Consider the following 21175-nt stretch of genomic DNA (forward strand, 5'->3'; position numbering starts at 1 on the left):
AGTGGCTCCGGGGACACACATTTTGGGGGGGCCGCATCCTTGCCTACAGCAGCCCCAGGTAACGGAGCGCTGAGTCCGTCCTAGCGGCACGAAACACCCGCCAGCGCCTCGCTCGCGGCTCCCCGGCCCGTCCCCCCGACCCGGCCCTGCCCGGGAACCGCCCCCGGGCCGGCCCAGCCGCTCCGGCCCCTCCCCAGCTCCACCCCGCCCTCCCCTTCCGCGCCGCTGCGCTGCCGGGACGGGAAGTCCCGCGGCCCCGCTCCAGGTCCGGCCCCGCTCCTGCTCCGGGTCCGGCCCCGCTCCTGCTCCGGCTCCGTTCCTTGCCCGGTCCCGCTCCTGCTCCGGCCCCGCTCCAGGTCCGGTCCCGCTCCGCGCCCAACCGTCATTGCCGCTGCTCCGCCTGTTGTTCGTTCCGCCTGATGCTCCGCTTCTCCCGTCCCAGCTCCGCCTGTTGTTCCTTCCGCCTGTTGCTCGGCGCTCTCGTCCCCGCTCCGCCTGTTGTTCGTTCCGCCTGTTGCTCCGCTCCCCCCGGCCCGCTCCGCCTGTGGCTCGGTTCCGGCTGTTCGTTCCGCAGTTGCTCCGCGCTCCCGTCACGGCTCCGCGCTACGCTGCCCGCACGGTCCCGCGGGGAGCTCGGGGTGGCGGGGGGGAAGCGCCCCGGGGGCCTCGGCCCCGGTAGGAGACGCCGGTGTTAGCGCGGCCGTTCGGGAACCCCGCCGGGGCAGCGGAGCCCGGCTGCCCGCACCCTCTGCCCGCACCGCCGTCCGTACCCCCTGCCCGCACCCGCTGCCCGGCCCCGGCATCCCGGAGCCGCAGCTTTGCTCTTTTGCGGTTTTAGACTGCACAGCCCGCCCCGGGGTGGGCACGGCGGAAGCGGGGCGGGCGGAGTCCGCGGCGAGCAGCGCGGGGGCTGCGCCGGGGGCTGCCGGGTGCTCCGGGCTTCGCCGTGTGCAGAAGTGCCCGTGGGCTTCCCGGGGGGTGTCCCACGCCCGTGCCTCGCAGCACCGCTTTGAAACTGGGATTGACTGCCCCTCCGGAACACGACTCGCTGACAGACAAAGGGTTTGAGCCCCCTACCACATCTCTGGCCTGCCGGTGTCCCCTTCTATGGGATGGAGAGGTCACCTGTGTGGTTTGGGCACATGGGTCCCCGTTTGGGACAAGTTGGGGTTTGGGATGGCCCTTGCAGGTGGAACAGGAGGGGACGGTGTGGGCCCTGCGCCAGCTCCCTATGGCTGTCGCCCCAACCTGCTCCCCGCAGGAACCCCCTCTGCCCTGCCTTTCCCTACAGCTCCTGCAAAGCCCTAGTGAGCGATGGAGGAGGGAGATCCCACGCTGCGGCTCCGCATCTTTGATCTAAACTGCTGGTGAGTCTGGAGTTTGCCAGGGCCATACTGGGCTGTGTGGGCGGGGATGGGGACACCCGCACTAGGAGAGGGGTCCATCCATGGAGTCACTTTTGTGTCCTCTTTGTTTTGGGGTCCCACCACTGTCTCAGCTCCAGATGGTCATGAAGTGCTTGGCAGGGTAGCATCCCCTGTCCCCTCTCTGCCTGCTCGCCCAGGGGAGGATGAGCTGCTCCCCCAACCAGGGATGACCTGCCTCAGTTCTGCAGGCAGGAAAAGCTGTCCCCAAACAGCTTCTCTGCACCCCCCCCTTGTCCCCATCATGCTGTTGCTCCAGGCTGTGACATCCTACCCCTCTCCGGCAGGGCCATCCGGTACCTGAGCAAGTGGCGGCAGGAGCGTGTCCGGCTCATTGGGGACATGCTGCTCCAGGACAGCTTCGACCTGGTGCTTCTCCAGGAGGTGAGGGCAGCCCATGAGCTGAGCGTGCCCATTCTCAGGCCATGAGCTGTGGGATGAGCGTGCCCGTTCTCACGCCATGAGCTGTGGGATGAGTGTGCTCGTTCTCAGGCCATGAGCTGTGGGATGAGTGTGCCCGTTCTCACACCATGAGCTATGAGATGAGTGTGCCCGTTCTCACACCATGAGCTGTGGGATGAGTGTGCCTGTTCTCACACCATGAGCTGTGGGATGAGTGTGCCCGTTCTCACACCATGAGCTGTGGGATGAGTGTGCCCATTCTCAGGCCATGAGCTGTGGGATGAGTGTGCCCGTTCTCACGCCATGAGCTGTGGGATGAGTGTGCTCGTTCTCAGACCATGAGCTGTGGGATGAGTGTGCCCGTTCTCACGCCATGAGCTGTGGGATGAGTGTGCCCGTTCTCAGGCCATGAGCTGTGGGATGAGTGTGCTCGTTCTCAGACCATGAGCTGTGAGATGAGTGTGCCCGTTCTCACACCATGAGCTGTGGGATGAGTGTGCCCGTTCTCAGGCCATGAGCTGTGGGATGAGTGTGCCCGTTCTCACACCATGAGCTGTGGGATGAGTGTGCTCGTTCTCAGACCATGAGCTGTGGGATGAGTGTGCCCGTTCTCACACCATGAGCTGTGGGATGAGTGTGCCCATTCTCACACCATGAGCTGTGAGATGAGTGTGCTCGTTCTCAGGCCATGAGCTGTTGGATGAGTGTGCCCGTTCTCACACCATGAGCTGTGGGATGAGTGTGCTCGTTCTCAGACCATGAGCTGTGGGATGAGTGTGCCCGTTCTCACACCATGAGCTGTGGGATGAGTGTGCCCGTTCTCACACCATGAGCTGTGAGATGAGTGTGCCCGTTCTCACACCATGAGCTGTGAGATGAGTGTGCCCGTTCTCACACCATGAGCTGTGAGATGAGTGTGCCCGTTCTCACACCATGAGCTGTGGGATGAGTGTGCCCGTTCTCACACCATGAGCTGTGAGATGAGTGTGCCCGTTCTCACACCATGAGCTGTGAGATGAGTGTGCCCGTTCTCACACCATGAGCTGTGAGATGAGCGTGCCCGTTCTCACACCATGAGCTGTGGGATGAGTGTGCCCGTTCTCACACCATGAGCTGTGAGATGAGTGTGCCCGTTCTCACACCATGAGCTGTGGGATGAGTGTGCCCGTTCTCACACCATGAGCTGTGAGATGAGTGTGCCCGTTCTCACACCATGAGCTGTGAGATGAGTGTGCCCGTTCTCACACCATGAGCTGTGAGATGAGTGTGCCCGTTCTCACACCATGAGCTGTGAGATGAGTGTGCCCGTTCTCACACCATGAGCTGTGGGATGAGTGTGCCCGTTCTCAGACCATGAGCTGTGAGATGAGTGTGCCCGTTCTCACGCCATGAGCTGTGAGATGAGTGTGCCCGTTCTCACACCATGAGCTGTGGGATGAGTGTGCTCGTTCTCAGGCCATGAGCTGTGAGATGAGTGTGCCCGTTCTCACGCCATGAGCTGTGAGATGAGTGTGCCCGTTCTCACACCATGAGCTGTGGGATGAGTGTGCCCGTTCTCACACCATGAGCTGTGAGATGAGTGTGCCCGTTCTCACACCATGAGCTGTGGGATGAGTGTGCCCGTTCTCACACCATGAGCTGTGGGATGAGTGTGCCCGTTCTCAGGCCATGAGCTGTGGGATGAGTGTGCCCGTTCTCACACCATGAGCTGTGGGATGAGTGTGCTCGTTCTCAGACCATGAGCTGTGGGATGAGTGTGCCCGTTCTCACACCATGAGCTGTGGGATGAGTGTGCCCATTCTCACACCATGAGCTGTGAGATGAGTGTGCCCGTTCTCACACCATGAGCTGTGGGATGAGTGTGCTCGTTCTCAGACCATGAGCTGTGGGATGAGTGTGCCCGTTCTCACACCATGAGCTGTGGGATGAGTGTGCCCGTTCTCACACCATGAGCTGTGAGATGAGTGTGCCCGTTCTCACACCATGAGCTGTGAGATGAGTGTGCCCGTTCTCACACCATGAGCTGTGAGATGAGTGTGCCCGTTCTCACACCATGAGCTGTGGGATGAGTGTGCCCGTTCTCACACCATGAGCTGTGAGATGAGTGTGCCCGTTCTCACACCATGAGCTGTGGGATGAGTGTGCCCGTTCTCACACCATGAGCTGTGAGATGAGTGTGCCCGTTCTCACACCATGAGCTGTGAGATGAGTGTGCCCGTTCTCACACCATGAGCTGTGAGATGAGTGTGCCCGTTCTCACACCATGAGCTGTGGGATGAGTGTGCCCGTTCTCAGACCATGAGCTGTGAGATGAGTGTGCCCGTTCTCACACCATGAGCTGTGGGATGAGTGTGCTCGTTCTCAGGCCATGAGCTGTGAGATGAGTGTGCCCGTTCTCACACCATGAGCTGTGAGATGAGTGTGCCCGTTCTCACACCATGAGCTGTGGGATGAGTGTGCCCGTTCTCACACCATGAGCTGTGAGATGAGTGTGCCCGTTCTCACACCATGAGCTGTGGGATGAGTGTGCCCGTTCTCACACCATGAGCTGTGGGATGAGTGTGCCCGTTCTCACACCATGAGCTGTGGGATGAGTGTGCCTGTTCTCACACCATGAGCTGTGAGATGAGTGTGCCCGTTCTCACGCCATGAGCTGTGAGATGAGTGTGCCCGTTCTCACACCATGAGCTGTGGGATGAGTGTGCCCGTTCTCACACCATGAGCTGTGGGATGAGTGTGCCCATTCTCACACCATGAGCTGTGAGATGAGTGTGCCCGTTCTCACACCATGAGCTGTGGGATGAGTGTGCCCGTTCTCACACCATGAGCTGTGAGATGAGTGTGCCCGTTCTCACACCATGAGCTGTGAGATGAGTGTGCCCGTTCTCACGCCATGAGCTGTGAGATGAGTGTGCCCGTTCTCACACCATGAGCTGTGAGATGAGTGTGCCCGTTCTCACACCATGAGCTGTGGGATGAGTGTGCCCGTTCTCACACCATGAGCTGTGGGATGAGTGTGCCCGTTCTCACACCATGAGCTGTGGGATGAGTGTGCCTGTTCTCACACCATGAGCTGTGAGATGAGTGTGCCCGTTCTCACGCCATGAGCTGTGAGATGAGTGTGCCCGTTCTCACACCATGAGCTGTGGGATGAGTGTGCCCGTTCTCACACCATGAGCTGTGGGATGAGTGTGCCCGTTCTCAGGCCATGAGCTGTGAGATGAGTGTGCCTGTTCTCACACCATGAGCTGTGAGATGAGTGTGCCCGTTCTCACGCCATGAGCTGTGAGATGAGTGTGCCTGTTCTCACACCATGAGCTGTGGGATGAGTGTGCCCGTTCTCACGCCATGAGCTGTGAGATGAGTGTGCCCGTTCTCACACCATGAGCTGTGAGATGAGTGTGCCCGTTCTCAGGCCATGAGCTGTGGGATGAGTGTGCCCGTTCTCACACCATGAGCTGTGGGATGAGTGTGCCCGTTCTCAGGCCATGAGCTGTGGGATGAGTGTGCCCGTTCTCACGCCATGAGCTGTGAGATGAGTGTGCCCATTCTCACGCCATGAGCTGTGAGATGAGTGTGCCCGTTCTCACACCATGAGCTGTGGGATGAGTGTGCCCGTTCTCACACCATGAGCTGTGGGATGAGTGTGCCCGTTCTCACACCATGAGCTGTGAGATGAGTGTGCCCGTTCTCACACCATGAGCTGTGGGATGAGTGTGCTCGTTCTCACGCCATGAGCTGTGAGATGAGTGTGCCCGTTCTCACACCATGAGCTGTGAGATGAGTGTGCCCGTTCTCACACCATGAGCTGTGGGATGAGTGTGCCCGTTCTCACGCCATGAGCTGTGAGATGAGTGTGCCCGTTCTCACGCCATGAGCTGTGAGATGAGTGTGCCCGTTCTCACGCCATGAGCTGTGAGATGAGTGTGCCCGTTCTCACGCCATGAGCTGTGAGATGAGTGTGCCCGTTCTCACGCCATGAGCTGTGGGATGAGTGTGCCCGTTCTCACACCATGAGCTGTGGGATGAGTGTGCCCGTTCTCAGGCCATGAGCTGTGGGATGAGTGTGCCCGTTCTCACGCCATGAGCTGTGAGATGAGTGTGCCCGTTCTCACGCCATGAGCTGTGGGATGAGTGTGCCCGTTCTCACGCCATGAGCTGTGAGATGAGTGTGCCCGTTCTCACGCCATGAGCTGTGGGATGAGTGTGCCCGTTCTCACGCCATGAGCTGTGAGATGAGTGTGCCCGTTCTCACGCCATGAGCTGTGAGATGAGTGTGCCCGTTCTCACGCCATGAGCTGTGAGATGAGTGTGCCCGTTCTCACGCCATGAGCTGTGAGATGAGTGTGCCCGTTCTCACACCATGAGCTGTGGGATGAGTGTGCCCGTTCTCACACCATGAGCTGTGGGATGAGTGTGCCCGTTCTCACACCATGAGCTGTGGGATGAGTGTGCCCGTTCTCACACCATGAGCTGTGAGATGAGTGTGCCCGTTCTCACACCATGAGCTGTGGGATGAGTGTGCCCGTTCTCACACCATGAGCTGTGAGATGAGTGTGCCCGTTCTCACACCATGAGCTGTGAGATGAGTGTGCCCGTTCTCAGGCTGCGACCCGAGCGTGCCTGTTCTCAGCTCATCCCACTGTTCCCCAGGTGTGGAGCGAGCAGGATTACAGTGACTTGAAGGAGAAGCTGCGGGGCTGCTACCCTTTCTCCCATTACTTCCACAGGTGAGAGGGGCCAGGCCCTGGCCAGGGCCATCCCTGTGGCTGTGCCACATCCTTGGTGTTTGCACATGGAAACGCTGGTGCAGGTGCTGTAGGTCACCTGTCACTGTGGGAGACCCCGTGCCTGGAGAGCGGGATCCGGGGAGCCCCCTTGCTCGGCGCTGGGGGGAGGCAGAGGAGGGACTGCGCTGCCTCACTGTGCGTTTCCCCTCCCGCAGTGGGGTGATCGGCAGCGGCCTCTGCGTCTTCTCCAGGTTCCCCATCCTGGACACTCTCCTCTACCAGTACTCACTTAACGGGTACCCCTACATGGTGAGTGGGGCGGGGGGCGCTTGGCTCCACAGCGCCTGGTCCCACAGAGCCTCACCAGCTCCCCCTCCCTCGGCAGCTCCAGCACGGGGACTGGTTCTGCGGTAAGTCCGTCGGCCTCGTCGTCACGAAGATCTCCGGCATTATCTTCAACGTCTACGTCACCCACGTGAGTACCTCAGGGAAAGACCCGCACGGTGGGGGACCTTCGCTGTCCCCTTGCTTTAACCCCTGCTCTGTGCTGTCTGTCCCGGGACCACACACTAATTTAATGAGATATTGTTCTGGAGGGGGGCTGGGAGGGCCACTGACCCACAACCTGGCTGCAGAGCACCCCAGGCTGTCCTGGGCAGAGGTCAGATGAACACAGAGCCCCAAAGGGACCACCCAGAGGGGCTGGTGGGCTTGCAGCGAGCCTAGGAGCAGAGCAGGTGCCAGCACGGGGGTCACAGCTGCTTTGACCACCCACCTCTCATAGCTGCATGCCGAATACTGCCGGGAGAAGGATGTCTACCTGCCCCACCGCCTTGTGCAGGCCTGGGAGCTGGCACAGTTCATCCGGTGAGCAGCCACGGGTGTCCTGTGGGGTGCCCCCGGCTGTGGGTCCCCAGGGACTGCACAGTCACCCCTGCCCCTGCGGCTTCCACTGCAGAGCTCCCGGTTGCACTGGTCGCAGCCAGGAGTATGTGGGGAGCCCTGTGGGGCGAGGAGGTCAGCCGTCCTCGTCCCTGCAGACACACCTCGGGGGCGGCTGATGTGATGCTGCTGGGGGGGGACCTGAACATGCACCCCGGAGACGTGGGCATCCGGCTGCTGCGCGGCTGGACGGGGCTGCGGGACGCCTTCACCGAGGCTGCGCGCTTCGAGGTGAGCGGCAGGGGGTGCGCGGGGCCGGGGGCACACCGAAAGCCACCCCCACCTAGGGTCTTGCTCTCAGGGCTGCGAGGACGGCTGCACCCTCATCCCAAACAACCGCTTCACCGTCAAGGCAGAGCTGCTGCCCTTCCCGCAGGGCGTCCGCATTGACTACATCCTCTACAAGGTAGCGGGGGCCCTTGGCCACCAGCTGCGGCTGAAAGGGAGGGGAGACCAGTGTGACTCATCTGTCACCATACCCAGGCCATCTCCAGTGTCACGGTGAAGTGTGAAGAACTGAAGACCACCACAGGGACAGCCCCGGGCATGGACATCCCCTTCTCAGACCACGAAGCTGTGATGGTGACACTGCACATCCAGAGGCAGGGACAGGCTGCGGGTGACAACCTCAGCACAACCGGTAAAGTGGGGGGACACTGCTGGGGTGGGCTGGTGGATGGACCGATGGAGTCAGATGAACACAGAATTTTTGGGGATGTTTCCTCTTGCTTAGGGCATCCCTTGGGGTGGATAGCACAGAGAGGTGGGGATGGGGAGAAGAAGGGGCACGGGGGGGGTGCCAACCCTCTGAGCCACCTGTGTCCCCTGCAGAGCCAGCGCTGGTGGACGTGGTGACAGAGACGCGGACGGAGGTGGTGGTGGGGCTGCGTGCAGCGCAGCAGCAGCGTCACTCCACGGGCAGGATGGCGGCGCTGGCCCTGCTGCTGCTGCTGCTGCAGGCTGCGGCCGCGCTGGGCGCGCTGGCGGGGCTGGTGGCCGGGCAGCCCTTCCCCAAGCTCTCCTTCTCTCTGCTGGCCTTCCTTGCCATCGGTGTCCTCCTCCTTGCCACCGGCCTTCACCTCTTCCACACCATGGAGGTGAAGATGCTGCAGGGCACCGAGGAGCAGATGCGGATGGCGCTGCGGGTGCTGCGAGAGCGTCCCAGCGATGGCTGAACCAGGGCCAGGGGTGGCCCACGATGCCCCCTCAGCTCCATCCTGGCCCCTTTTGGTCCCTTTTTCTAGTTGACTTCTAGTTTTAGGCAACCAGTGCTGTGGCCAGCTCAGTAGCGCAGGTTTGACAGATGCCTCTCTGGGTGAAATTAAGATTTTTTTGGGCAGATTAATCGCATTTGCCCCTGTGGGAACCATGATGGAGGCAGGTTTTAATTGCTGGTTTTTAATACACCCTTTTTACCTGGAATGACCTGCTGGTGTGGCTGAGAGTCTCAGCCTCCCCCTGTTCGGGCAGCCTGGAGGGCTCCCGGTAAAAGCTGACGACTGCTCTGGCACCCAGATTTGACTCGGATAGAAAATAAAGGTGGTGTTTTAGCCCTGGGTGCTGGTTTGGGGAGGCTTTATTCAAAGGGAGGTGGGGGGTCACAGCAGGTTGATAGGGCTGGTTCAAATGAAGGGCAGAGAGGAGGGCTGGGGGAGGCACTGAAAGGCCCAGGGCTGAGCGTGGGGGGTGTCACCCGCACCCAGGACTCCTGTGCCCGATGCAGCTGGGGCTGCCGTAAGCACCGTTAAGCCATGGAGGCCACCCGCAACAATCGGGGAAGGTCTGTGCAATGGCCAGTGTGGCATTGCCAAGCAGGAGAAACCCCAAAAGGGCAGAGAGGACACAGACACCAGCATCCCTTGTCCTTGGTGTCGCACGGTGCCAGCCCTGGGCACAATCCTCTCTAGGAGCTGCTGGACAAAAAAGCCCTTCCCCAGCCTCGGGTCCTCGCAGGACAGTTTCTGACCCTGGTTTCCTGCAGCAGCTGGGGACAACACGAACGTGGCACCCAAAAGCAGTGATGGGGAGTGGCGAGATCAGCCCAGCCTGTCTTGTCCCCGGCTGGGACAGATGTTCCTTGAAGAGATGAGTGTCCTGGGCTGCAATAACGTCCTGGGTTAGGACGGATGTCTGCGGCTGGGAAGGACATCCCGGGGTGGCTTCCACGAGCTACTCCTGACGCTGCTCCCCCACATTCGCCATCTCCACTGTGACCCGCCTGCGGTAGCTCTGGTCACATCCTTGCTACTGCAGGCAAAGCCCTTCAGGACACAGCACTGGCTGGGTGGCAGTGGAACCCCCTGCAGGTCTTGTTTTCAAGCAAGCACAAGGCCAAGGTGATCCAGGCAGGTGCAGGGATACCTCGCTGCACCCCAAAGCCGAGTGTGCCTTGGTGTTTACCCACGAGGGTCTGGCCCCTCCACGGCAGGTTTGGCAAGCGGGGACCTGGATTCATTGCAGCAGCTGCCTGCAGGCAGCTTGGGCAGCACCACCTTTAGAAGCAGCTCAGGGTGATGCTCTGGGGGGGGATGACCACTCATCCTCCCCAGGGAGGAACCAGCAGGTGTTGAGGCCACAGGGATCAGGCCTGCAGCTCGCTGAGCCGCTTCTCCTCCTGCACGTGGATGAGGACATTGCGCTTGTTCACCACCTCCAGCAGCTGTACCAGGATCTCCTGCTCCGCCGCACAGTCTTCTGGTGTCTTGAGGGATTCTGAGAGAGCAGGGGGTGGGTGGGCCACAGCCCCAGTTCCCCCACCATGCACAGAGACCCCCCCAGCATGTGCCAACACTCACCCTCCATGTTCATGTAGCACCGGAGCTTCTGGTCAAGCTGCCACTGCTGCTCCTCCAGCTTCAGCTCCTGCACCCTGTGGGGAGGAAGAGGGTGCTGGGCTGGGGGGCCGGGGTGAGCCAAGCCCCCCACACCGCCCACGGGGCATCCCCCCCCACACCGCCCACGGGGCATCCCCCCCACACCGCCCACGGGGCATCCCCCCACACACCGCCCACGGGGCAACCCCCCCCCCACCGCCCACGAGGCATCCCCCCCCACACCGCCCACGGGGCATCCCCCCCCACACCGCCCACGGGGCATCCCCCCACACACCGCCCACGGGGCAACCCCCCCCCCACCGCCCACGGGGCATCCCCCCACACACCGCCCACGGGGCATCCCCCCAAGCCTTACGCGATCATCAGGTCTGACTCCTCAGACATCAGGCTGTTCTTCTTCTGGACCAGGTACAGCAGCTGGTTCATCCACTGTGTCTTCTGGTCAGCTGGGTTGCCTGCAGGGTGAGGGCTGTGTGTGAGTGGGGTGCAGACCCCCATCCATGGGAGTCATGGTGCCCACTCCACCCCGGCCTTACCATCCTCGTCCCGCAGCAACTTCTCTAGCTTGATGCCCTGCTTCTCCAGCTCCCGGAACGTCACCTCGATCTCCTCCAGCCGCCTCTGGATGGCCTAAGAAGGAAGGGCAATGCTTGCCCGTGGGCCAGCACCTCCCAGCACATGGCCACCAGCAGCAGGATGGAGGGGATGGGGATGGCACCGGGCTGGGGACCCAGCGCTGCCCCACAGGGTTACCTGGGCTTTGCAGAACCTCTTCATCTGTGCTTCCCTGGCCCGGCGGGTCAGCGTGCGCTTCCAGGTGGGGTATTTCTCCTCTTCCCCCAGACCCAGGCACTGCGAAGGGACGGTGACAGGCAGCGGGTCAGGCCGGGCACTGCGCACCTCCTGCCCTGGCAGCCACAGCAGAGCCGGACCCGGTGCCTCCGGGAGAGGAGACACTGGCAAGAGCCCCCACCACCGCCCCGGCCGGTGGGGCCACTGCTGCTCAGGGAAAGCACTCACTGATTCTGCCATGATGCCAAGGTCTGTGCCTTCCTCCTCCTCTTCCTCACTGTCACTCTCCTCCAAAGCTGCTCCAAAACAATGACCATTTTGTGCTAGTGTCTTATGAGCAAGACAGGCATGGCAGGGCACCAGCAAGACCTACAGCCCTGCTCAGCTAGAGACTCCAGCTCGCAGCCACCTACCTTCTTTCTCCATGGCCATTTCCTCATCCTCCTCCCAGATACCTTGTCCCTGCCACAGGGCAGGGAGGGCCTCAGGCGCTGCTTGGAGCCGCAGACGAGCAGGCTTCGGCGGCGGCTCGGGCTCCGCTTCGGTGGTGAGGAGGTTCAGTGTGGACAGCTTGAGCTTCTCCAGGGGTGTGAGGATGATCTTCCTCCTGCCCCTGCCCTCCTCACCCTCTTCTGCTGCCCCTCGGGGCTCCGCTCCGGGACCTTCCTCCTCTCTGGCATCCCTGCCGGGCTGTGCCAGCAGCTCCTGCTCCTCCACATCCACAGTGTCCTCAGCATCCTCCTCATCCCCCACTGCCCCTGGCTGTGGGGCTGCTGGTGGGGGCTGTGGGGGGTTGGGTGCCCCCTCCTTGGGGGACACACATGGTCTCCCAGCATTTGAGGGCGGGCGGGCAACAGCGGCATCCTGGGGCAAAGCCACAGCAGAGGGGTGATGGTGATGCAGCGGGGGCCATGCCCAAGCACCCCCTTCCACTTTCTGCCTTTCCCCCATCATCTGTGGGGATTTATGGTGACTCACCCCATCAGGCAGTGCCCGGGGCTCATCCTGGGGCAGTTCCATACCAGGAGGATTGGGGTAGTGAAGTGAGCAGTAAAAATGACCTGGGCAGGGGGGGCACAAACCTGTGTGATGACCTGGAAGGTGGAGAAGCCTTGCCCCAAGCATCCCCTCTCCCAGAACCCGCCTCACCGTCCTCCTCGCGGAAGGCGTAGTCGCCCAGGCGCAGGGTGGCCCTGCAGCGCTGGCACTGGAAGCAGCCGCGGTGGAAGAAGCGTCCCTCGGCGCTGGCGCGCTCCAGGATGTAGACACGGCGGCCGCAGAAGTAGCAGGCGTCACTGCTGTCCCCGTGGGATGGTGGCTGCAGGAGGACAGGACAAGCTGGGGTGGCACCAGCTGCTGGCACCCACCTTGCCCCAGGGCTTTGCTGGCAGCTCGGGAGGGGTCACAGGGGCTTTTCCCCTTTTGCAGAGATGGGTCTGGGTGCTCAGGACGTGGTTGCTGGCACCAGCAAGGGAGCGGCACGTCTCGGCTCCGGAAAACCAGTCGGGTCAGGAAACAGGCAGGGAGGAGCCCGGAGCCTGTGGGCGTTCGCTTGCGCAGCGCTTGACTCGGCCCCGCCAGCCCCGGGTGCCTGCCAAGCACCCACCGCCCAGAGCCGGACCCCCAGCCCGGGGTGACACGAGGACCAACCTGCCCTGCGTCTGTCCGGGCTGTTTGTGGTGGCTCGCGGGCGCCGTCCAGAGCGTCTCCATCCAGCTATGAGCAACCCAAGGGGAGGGTCAGCCCCTGCTCCCCCCAGGGACACGGCACCTCGTCAAGCATCCCTGAGGTGCCCGGGTAGACTCACCTCCATGTCCCTGCGGCTCCTCTTGGCCTCAGCATCTTTCTGGGCACTATCCTGCAAATACCAAGGGGGTGGCTAGGATGGGGAGGGCACATGGTTTTGGGGTGTCTTCAGGGTCTGGGTGAGGCCCCCACCTGGACGCGCTTGTGTGTCAGGCTGCGGTTCTTCTGCAGCCTGCTGAGGAAGAGGATGGCTCCTCGCGTACCCCGCGGAGACAGCGGCTTCTTGCTGAGCTCCTCTGCCTCTGCACAGAGGGGACACAGCCACGCTGTGGCAACCCACCCTACAAAGGTGGGGGCACCCAGCCAGCCCTGGTAGGGCTTGGGGTAGGATAAACCCCCCAAAATCTCGTACCTGGGGAAGTCTTGAAAGCTTCATAGAACTGGCTGAGGTAGGTGATGAGCCCCAGGCGGCTGGGCTCTGCCATGGCCGCCATCTCGGCACTAGAGAGGACAGGCTGGATGCCCAGCTCCTGCTCTGCTGTGTCCAGCATCATCTGGTGGGTCTGGATGGGATCCTGGGGGTCCACAGAGTCCAAATCCCTGTGAGGAGACACGGGCACAGTCAGGGTGGGCTCCGCAGGGGGGTTCAGAGCGAGGTCCTGGGCACTCACACCAGGTCGGGGCGGAAGCGGTGGATGAGGGCGCAGAGGGCCAAGCCGCTGGTCCAGGAGGTGGTGAAGTCGGTCACCGTCACCCCGCGGTACCCGGCCGTGCTGGCCCGGCACCAGCTCAGCAGCTCTTCGTAGGCATCTCCAGAGACTGCTGAGGAGGCAGAACACGTGTCCCCAGCCCAAAGAGGCAGAGGACAGCCCCTGCACGCTCCACCCTCCCAGCATCGCTGCTTTAGAGGGGAAGGCGTCCCACGGGAGTGACACAAGACCCCCCAGCCACGCTCAAGAAAAGAAGGATGAGGAGGAGAATCAGGGCAGGGGCTGCTCTGACATGGGCTGCTGGGGGAACAGGGGGTCCCGGCCCTGGGGAGCTGCTCCTACCGGTGCTGAGCCGGTTGTCGCTCTTCCTCTTGTGGTCCACGTCCACCATACCCACGAGGTAGAGGTCCCGGACCTGCCGATGGGACACACCGGTGGCAGGTCACCACCTGCACAGAGCCAGCACAGGGACCCGACCCCGGCAAGGGGGACATGCAGACAGCCCCACACCTCCCACCTCTGCAACAAGCAATGCATTAAATGTCCTGGAGACCAACAGCTTCAGCCTCGCACCCCCTGGGGACAAGGGACACCCCTGTCAGTGTCACCCTGAGCAGCAGGGAGGCTGAACTGGACGGCTGCCCCGCAGTAGCACCTGGGCCAGGTACCTGGCTGGGTTTGATGGCTTGCAGGTTGATGTTGGGGTAGCGCGTGGCCGGGTCGATGCTGTACTGGCTGATGTTTTTGTTGGTGTTGTCTGGGGAGGTCTGCGAGAGGTGCTGATAGATGCTCTCCCTGGGTGCAAGGGACAGGGCTGGACTTGGTGCCACCATCCTTGACCGGCCCAGGACGAGCCCGGCGGGATGGGGACACTCACCTCTCGGCCAGCACCTCCAGTGGGGGGGTCCCGGCCGCCCACCGCCGCACCATCCACGCTGCGTCGAAGGCGGCGAGGAAGCCCCTGGCCACACCGGTGCCCAGTGGCCAGAAGGGCTGTGGAGGGAAAGGCAGAGCCAGGCTGGAGCCGCGCGGCCGGTTGGGGCGGCTGGGAGGAGACGGGGAGCTGCCGGGCTTGGCCGGGGATGAAAGTGGGGAGCAGCGACAGGACGCGCAGAGACAGGACAGGTGTCCTGGCCGCGTCTGGGGAGGAGCTGCGCGCTCCTCCACCCTGAACCCGCCCCAGATGTCCAGGGGGGCTGGGGAAGGGGGCAACCCCACCAAAGCACCTGCTACTGGGATGGGGGAGCCTGCTTCAGGGATGGGGAGCACTGGGCAATCAGGGCAAGACACACTCAGGGAGGGCGACCGTATTGTGACCAACGCGTCGCAGCGGGAGGGGGAAGAGCGAGGCCCACGGGGGGTCTGCCAGCTGGACACTCACCTCCACCAAGCAGTCGCCCACCAGCCCCAGGAGCAGCCGGGCCCCGTTGTGCTCCCGCACCAGTGCCGCGTTCTCTGAGCGCGTCATGCAGGTGAAGTCGAACATGTCGACGTCCGGCAGGGCCCGGTGGTTGAGGGCAAACTCCAGCTCAGGCAGGCGGTAGTTGGTGGAGAAGTTGGCGGCTTCTTTGGCGTAGCTGAGGAGAGCGTCTCGGTTCACGTTCTCTGGAGACAGGAGGCTCTCGATGTCTGCTTTGTCCTGCAGGGATGGAGACGGGGATGGGGTGAAGCTGCCCGGGATGCAGGGGGTGGTGTTTCCCCCAGCCTGGGTGCAGCCAGCTCTCAGGTGATGCTGTACCGCTGCGTTTGGGGCTCTTAAGCCCCCAAAAGGAGATTTTCCCCTGGCACAGACCACCAGCACAGGCAACGGTTGCTGAAGCCCCCACCATCCCCGGAGCGCACGGTAAAACCACTGCCCGTGGTTTGCGTTCCACCATCCAGGGCTTCATCTGCCCATGGCTGCGGGACCCTGGGGCTGGATCCTGCCCCCTCACCTGGAGGATGACGCCCTTCTCGATCAGGCTCTGCTTCTTGGCCGTCATGACGAAATAGTGAGTGTCGTCCTTGTAGTAAACAATGTTTTCCAGGTCGATGCCTGGTGGTGGGGAAGGGGCTGAGCTGAGCCACAGGCAGAGCCAGGGCCACAGGGAGTCCCTGCACTGGGCTCAGCCACCAAATGTCCCCTGCTACAGGGCACCATGTGGGGACACACATCCCATCACACAGGGGACATCCCAGGGCTGTGTCTCCAGTTGCCCTGGGGAGGATGGGAAGCCCTGGGCACCCCCCACGCCGGGGCCGGGACCACTGACCCGTTTTGTTGTAGAGGTTCTGGAAAAACTTCTGGTTGTAGATTCGGGCCACGCCGCTGATCTCGGCCACCTCCACCTCGGCGCGGCTGTGGCGGTTGATGAAGTTGGTGGTGATGCCAATGGCCAACTTCCCCCGTGTCTCCTTGCGCTTGAACCCTGCGGGATGGGACAGCTGTGAGCCCCCACCCGGTCCCTCAGAGCAGCCCTGGGGGTGCAGGGACCCACTGCTGTCACCTTCGGGGACAAATTTGCCACCACCAGCTGAGATGAGGACATCAAACTCGTAGTTGCTGAGGGGCGAGGAGCCGGGCTGCAGCACAGCCCGCCAGCCGCCTGCGGGGAGAGGGACAGTCACAAACGCGCTGCACCTCGCCCCCCAGAAAAGGCACACCCTGGGGGAGCACAGGTACTGCCAGACCAGAGTGGCCACTTGCAGCCCTGTCCTTGTCCCTGGGGATGCCACCCGCCCACAGTGATGCCTTACCCTGTCCACCTGCCTTGCCCACGGGAGGGACGAGGCCCTTGAACTGCACGTTGCTGTGCACCTCCACCCCCAGCAGCAGAGCCACCTTCAGCAGGATCAGCTGGAGCTGCCGGATACCTGGGAAGGGAGAGGAGGCACTTAGGGCTGCACCCCCTGATCCCTGGGCTACCCGCAAAGGGGGGACCCCAGGGTTGTGGGGCCCGGGCCCCCCACACTCACTGATGTGGTCCAGTGTGCCGGTGCAGAAGCGCCCGTAGAACTTCTTGGCGCCCAGCGCCCGGAGGTCGTGGATGGTGAAGGGCCAGAGGTGCAGGACATTGTTGCGAGAGAAGGAGTCGCGCTTCTCCAGCAGCACCACGCGCGCGCCCAGCAGCGCCAGCTCGATGGCCGCCCGCAGCCCGCAGGGACCGGCCCCCACCACCAGGCACTGCCGAGGGACGGGCCCGTGAAGGGGACGGGCACCCCCAGGAGCAGGGCTTGGGCTCCCCAAGGAGCTCAGCACCACCACAAGCAGCATCTCCCCAATCCTGCCTCGGGCTGCAAGCACTGCTGCTCCCTGCAAAGCAGGGTCCCTGTGGGGTGCCCCCCACCCCCCGATTGCCTGAACCTTGCCTTCCCACAGGGCAAAGGCAGCAATTAAAGTGCTCGCAAGATAACGTGCGCACACAGCCGGGGATGGGGAGGTTTCACCAGCAACAGTTTCGAAACCAGGACTCAGGTTTGATCTCCTGCAAGCCCCTGCACAGGGCTGGGGGGACAAGGGGACACCAGCAGTGGGGACAAAAGCCACCAGCCCCAGGACAGGGGGACAGAAATAGTGACCTCAAGCCCCAGAGGAGCACCCTATCCTGGCGTGCTCCTGTCCTCCAGAAAGGGCTCACAGATCTCTCTGCCCCTTTGCAGCCCTCATGGGACGTCCCCAGTGAGGAGCAGCGGGAGGAGGAAGGAGGCTGCTGGCTGGGTGGCACTGAGGTGGCATCACGCCATGGGGAGGGGAATCGTACTAATTAACACCCTGTCCCATTAAACCCTATCAACCTCCCATCCTGCACATCCTGCATCCTCCTGGGGTGGGGGCCAGGTTGCCCCAAGAGATGCTTTCACCCCTGGGGACAAGGAGGGACCCAAACCCCATGCCCCATGTCCCCAGTACCTTGGTGCTGGCGCAGGCTGTGCCCTGGTCGTAGTCTTTGTGTTCGGCTTTCTTATCCAGTTTGCTCCACAGGGCCTTGGCACTCCAGGAGTTGAGGGCAGCCCGGAGGCCACGGTAGAGCTGCAGCCCGCTGCCCTGCAGCCCCAGCTGCCCGCACAGCTCCGCGAAGCAGCCCAGCACCTCCCGGCACTCCCTGGCACGCAGGAACCTCTCGAACACGGCGTGGGCCGGGTTGCCCGGCTCGTCAGCCGGCATGCTCATCCTGCTCCACGGCGCAGCCCGGTGAGGGATGGCAGAGATGAGTGTGGGGCGACCCTCCTGGACCCCTGTCCTCAAACCCATCTGATACCAGACCTGGTGCCTCAGCGTGAGGTGTCCCAGCCGCAGGTGTTGTTGGGGACGATGCTACTGAAATCGGGGCCCTTTCCGGCAGCAGCTGGTGGAGCCTCCCTGGGCGCTGCACCCGGCGAGCCACCGTGTCACCCTGCTCGGTGACGTCAGGGGAGGGGACGGGGAAGGCTGCGGTGGCAGCAAGCGGCTTCCTCCACACGCGTGTACCTGCAGAACCGAGAGCAGAGCAAAGTGCTTTGGAGTAAAGACACCACTTCCTTCTGGGGGAGCAACAAGGAGGGGGGTCCTGGCCGCAGGGACAAACTGCAGCTGCCCCAAAAACCAGCAAGAGGCAGGCCTGGGACAGGAGGGAGCAGGACGGGACACATCCCACCAGCCTGATTCTTGCAACAGGACTGGGTTCCCCGCACCTCTGCCACCCGTACAGCAGGGCGGAAGCAGATTAGCACAGAGGAAGCACCGTTAGGGAAATGAAGAACATCAAACCAGTATAAAAATGGCTATGTCACATCAGGGAACGTATGGGAGGAGGCGTGTAGCACATCCTCCATGGGCAGCCCAAAACCCCTTTCCCCTGGCACCTCCTGGGGGACCAACATGCCTTGCATCTGCTCCAGCACCATCCCATGCCACCTTCTGTCTTGCCAACCTGAGTACGATGCACAAAACTTTGGCCTTTCCAGCCGTTGTTGCCAAGCCCCAGGGCTGGAAAGGCTCGCGCAGCCCGGCAGAGCCGCGGCGCTGCCGAGGAGGAATGGGAGGAAAAGCTCAGGAACCCGGACTGCTCCTACCTTTGAACCATCGCTCTTTGCCCTCTCGCAGCTCGGTGTTACCAGTGGGCGCGCAGCGACACCCCGAAGGGAGCAGCAAGGTGCCAGAGGGGGAAGGACACCCAGTCCAGGCCAAGCTGTCCTTGAAAGGGCAGGGGAAAGGAGGCATTTGAGCCCGGGCTTACATTTCAGCTGGAAAGCCCGAATTCTAGCTGGGTTTCAAGTTTAGTCTCGCTCCAGCAGCTTCTGACGCCCGCAGGGCACTGTGCAAGGCCAGCTGGAGCCACGGAGGATGCAAAGCGCTCCTGCGGGTCACCTGCCCTCCCAGCATCACAGCCAGGAACCCCCAGCAGTTTAACCTGCTCCTTCCTGGGCAGACATAAGCACAAAGCATCCAGCTGGAGCAGGCACCCCCCGATCCCCAAGGCGTGGGGGTGGGCAGGGAGATCGTCTCGGCTGACCCCGTGGAAACCTCCTCTGATTCGGCTGAGTTTTAATCCTCAGAGGGAGCAAAAAAAAAAGCCCTGTCAGCTCCTCTAGTTTAAGCTGGGGATAGGGGTGCACGGGCACACTCAGGGTGAACCTCCCCCCCTTAGCAAGCCCAGCGGCAGAGCCCAGGGGCTGGAGGGGAAAAGCAGCAAGGACAGGGCGGGGACGGACCCTGCTGCCCCCGGGAGAGGGCTGGGGAGGGGGCAGCTGGCGGCAAAGCGCAGCCCCGCTCGGCATCCCGGGGACACGCGGGACACGGCACGGCGGGGCTGAGTGCTCTCCCACCATCAGCACCCCTGAAACACCCCTTGGTTTTGGCACCCCCCCCTCGCTGGCGCAGCAGGGCGGGGCCGGGGCGATGCTCGCCGCGGGCGCAGGGACCGGCTGGCGGGATGCTGCCCCCTCCCTGCCCGCATCCGAGAGGAGGGACACGGCGCTGGGGGGCAACGGAGCCTTGACCCCCCCGCTCAGGGGTGCTCTGCCCACCCCACCCCTCCACTCACCTCCAGAGCCTCTCGGAGGGGGAAACTGAGGCACAGCCCGGGGGCGGGGCGGGGCTTCGGGCCGCTCGCAGCCGGGCGAGGGCGAGCAGGAAACGGGCTCCGGCTCGGCGAGCAGCTGCGGCCGGTCCTTCCCTCCCTCCCTCCCTCCCTCCCCTCCCCTCCCCCCGGCCGGGGACCCAGGCGTCCGGGCTGCTGGAGGGCGGTGCTGGGAGCGGGCGGGGCGGGGGGCCCGGGGCCCCCGGCTTTGTGCTGCTGCGAACGTTGCTGCAATTTGGGCTCTTGCGGTGCTGGAGGCTGAACCGCCCTCGCCCCACCCGCCCGCAGCAGCTGTGCCCTCCCCGCACCGGGAGGTTTGGGGCAGGGGATGCACAGCAGAACCCCGGCTGGGGTTTTCCGAATTTGGGGCGAGAAAGTGATCTTTTTGCAAAGCAAACTAAGAGATTCAGGTGATGAAACAAAACCACTTCTCTTTCTGCCCTGGCTTCAGCCGCCACACCGTACTTCCCCCCGCAGCCAGAAACAGAGGCCAGCAGGGAGCTGCGGGTGGGGGCGCCCGCTCAGCACCCGACCCGTGTCCCAGAGCGCCCCAGCCCTCGTGGAAGCCCGGAATGACGTTCGCGCCTGGGTCCCGTGTTTGGGAACGGCCCCGGTGGGACGCAGGTACCTTGGGACAGAGGATGGAGCTGCCGGGGTCGCCGAAGACCACTCCTGGCTGGGTGCTGTTGTGGGGTTTTCTGGTGGCAGAGTCCTCAGGGTGCTGCTGGCCACTTGCCGAGGAGGGTGTCACAGCAAAGGGACTCGCATGCCAGTGACACACGGGTACAACCTGCCACGAGGCTGGGGACGGTGACTCAGGGACACGGGGCGGGGGTGACATTGGCTGCGCGTGAGTCACCGTGGAGGTGCCAGCAGCCACGGTGAGTGGGACCCCCCACCCCTTCCCGTGGCCGCCTTCCTGAGGGTCCCAGCACAGAACACTCCCCCCGGGCCTGCTCCGCATCTCCACCAGGGTGTCTCAAGCCCCCAGCCCCTGCAAGGCTGCTTGGTGCAGTGGAGCCCACCCACGTCTCAGGGCCGCGAGCGGCCGGGGCAGCTGCGTCAGGGTGTCTGCGCCAAACCAGGCAATTTTCCCAGGCACTGGAGTGGTCGGAAACAGCTCCCTCTGTTCGTGAGCTCTCTGTTGTGCCATGGGAAAGGTTGAACGCTGACCCCACTCTTCCACCCCCAGCTCTGTCCTCAGGCAGCAGCAGGGAATAGGGATGCGTGAGGTGGAGGGTGCCTGGCCAGCGCAGGGGCACACAGCTCTAACACAAAGCCACGAGCTTTGTCCCCAGCACAGGAGCACAGCCCTACACCCCTCGGCGCGCAGAGAACAGGCAAACCCACAGCACCAACGAGGGCTGCTGCTGCTGCTCTGTGAGCCCTTTGCACCTGTAAGGGTGGCTCCAACCAAGCCTCAGATTCTAGCAGAGGGTATTGCTCCCTGCTCCAGCATTAAAATTCCCCCATTTTTCCTCCATTTTTATTATTCTAGGGTTTTGGTATTTTACGGCGGGGGAAGCAGCAGTCCCTCCCTTCCTGCTCCAGCTAGGC

The 21175-nt window shown here is 62.9% G+C and overlaps 2 protein-coding genes across 15 annotated transcripts; one reads left to right on the forward strand and one right to left on the reverse strand.

The window, feature by feature from the left end:
• The first annotated feature begins 208 nt into the window (after positions 1–208).
• Positions 209–9054, forward strand: SMPD2 (sphingomyelin phosphodiesterase 2). 8 transcript variants are annotated; one of them, XM_071817874.1, is made up of 11 exons: positions 209–675; positions 1292–1367; positions 1712–1808; positions 6557–6639; positions 6772–6865; positions 6942–7031; positions 7341–7423; positions 7597–7729; positions 7800–7904; positions 7982–8138; positions 8330–9054. In XM_071817874.1, the coding sequence occupies exons 2-11, from the start codon at positions 1315–1317 to the stop codon at positions 8671–8673; spliced, it is 1239 nt and encodes a 412-aa protein (XP_071673975.1). In that variant the 5' UTR covers positions 209–675; positions 1292–1314; the 3' UTR covers positions 8674–9054. The 8 variants fall into 8 exon arrangements, with proteins under 8 accessions (XP_071673975.1, XP_071673976.1, XP_071673972.1 ...); XM_071817875.1 differs by having other exon boundaries at positions 209–619; XM_071817871.1 differs by having other exon boundaries at positions 209–356; positions 443–1367.
• Positions 9055–9056: 2 nt separating this feature from the next.
• MICAL1 (microtubule associated monooxygenase, calponin and LIM domain containing 1) lies at positions 9057–21160 on the reverse strand. 7 transcript variants are annotated; one of them, XM_065854385.2, is made up of 27 exons: positions 19583–19709; positions 18612–18732; positions 17824–18027; positions 17470–17731; positions 16536–16743; positions 16317–16433; positions 16067–16165; positions 15833–15988; positions 15515–15615; positions 14962–15219; positions 14458–14573; positions 14249–14375; positions 13923–13995; positions 13542–13689; positions 13283–13470; positions 13063–13172; positions 12932–12982; positions 12775–12840; positions 12274–12442; positions 12103–12185; positions 11538–11988; positions 11353–11420; positions 11086–11184; positions 10869–10962; positions 10688–10787; positions 10294–10367; positions 9057–10210 (listed from the first exon to the last, which is right to left on the reverse strand). In XM_065854385.2, the coding sequence occupies exons 4-27, from the start codon at positions 17728–17730 to the stop codon at positions 10080–10082; spliced, it is 3348 nt and encodes a 1115-aa protein (XP_065710457.1). In that variant the 5' UTR covers position 17731; positions 17824–18027; positions 18612–18732; positions 19583–19709; the 3' UTR covers positions 9057–10079. The 7 variants fall into 7 exon arrangements, with proteins under 7 accessions (XP_065710457.1, XP_065710456.1, XP_071673968.1 ...); XM_065854384.2 differs by having other exon boundaries at positions 13542–13692; XM_071817867.1 differs by lacking the exon at positions 19583–19709 and adding an exon at positions 20247–21160 and having other exon boundaries at positions 11538–12185; positions 13542–13692.
• Between the last annotated feature and the right edge of the window lie 15 nt (positions 21161–21175).

The sequence above is a fragment of the Patagioenas fasciata genome, chromosome 21 (assembly GCF_037038585.1).
Source record: "Patagioenas fasciata isolate bPatFas1 chromosome 21, bPatFas1.hap1, whole genome shotgun sequence".
Lineage (NCBI taxonomy): Eukaryota > Metazoa > Chordata > Aves > Columbiformes > Columbidae > Patagioenas > Patagioenas fasciata.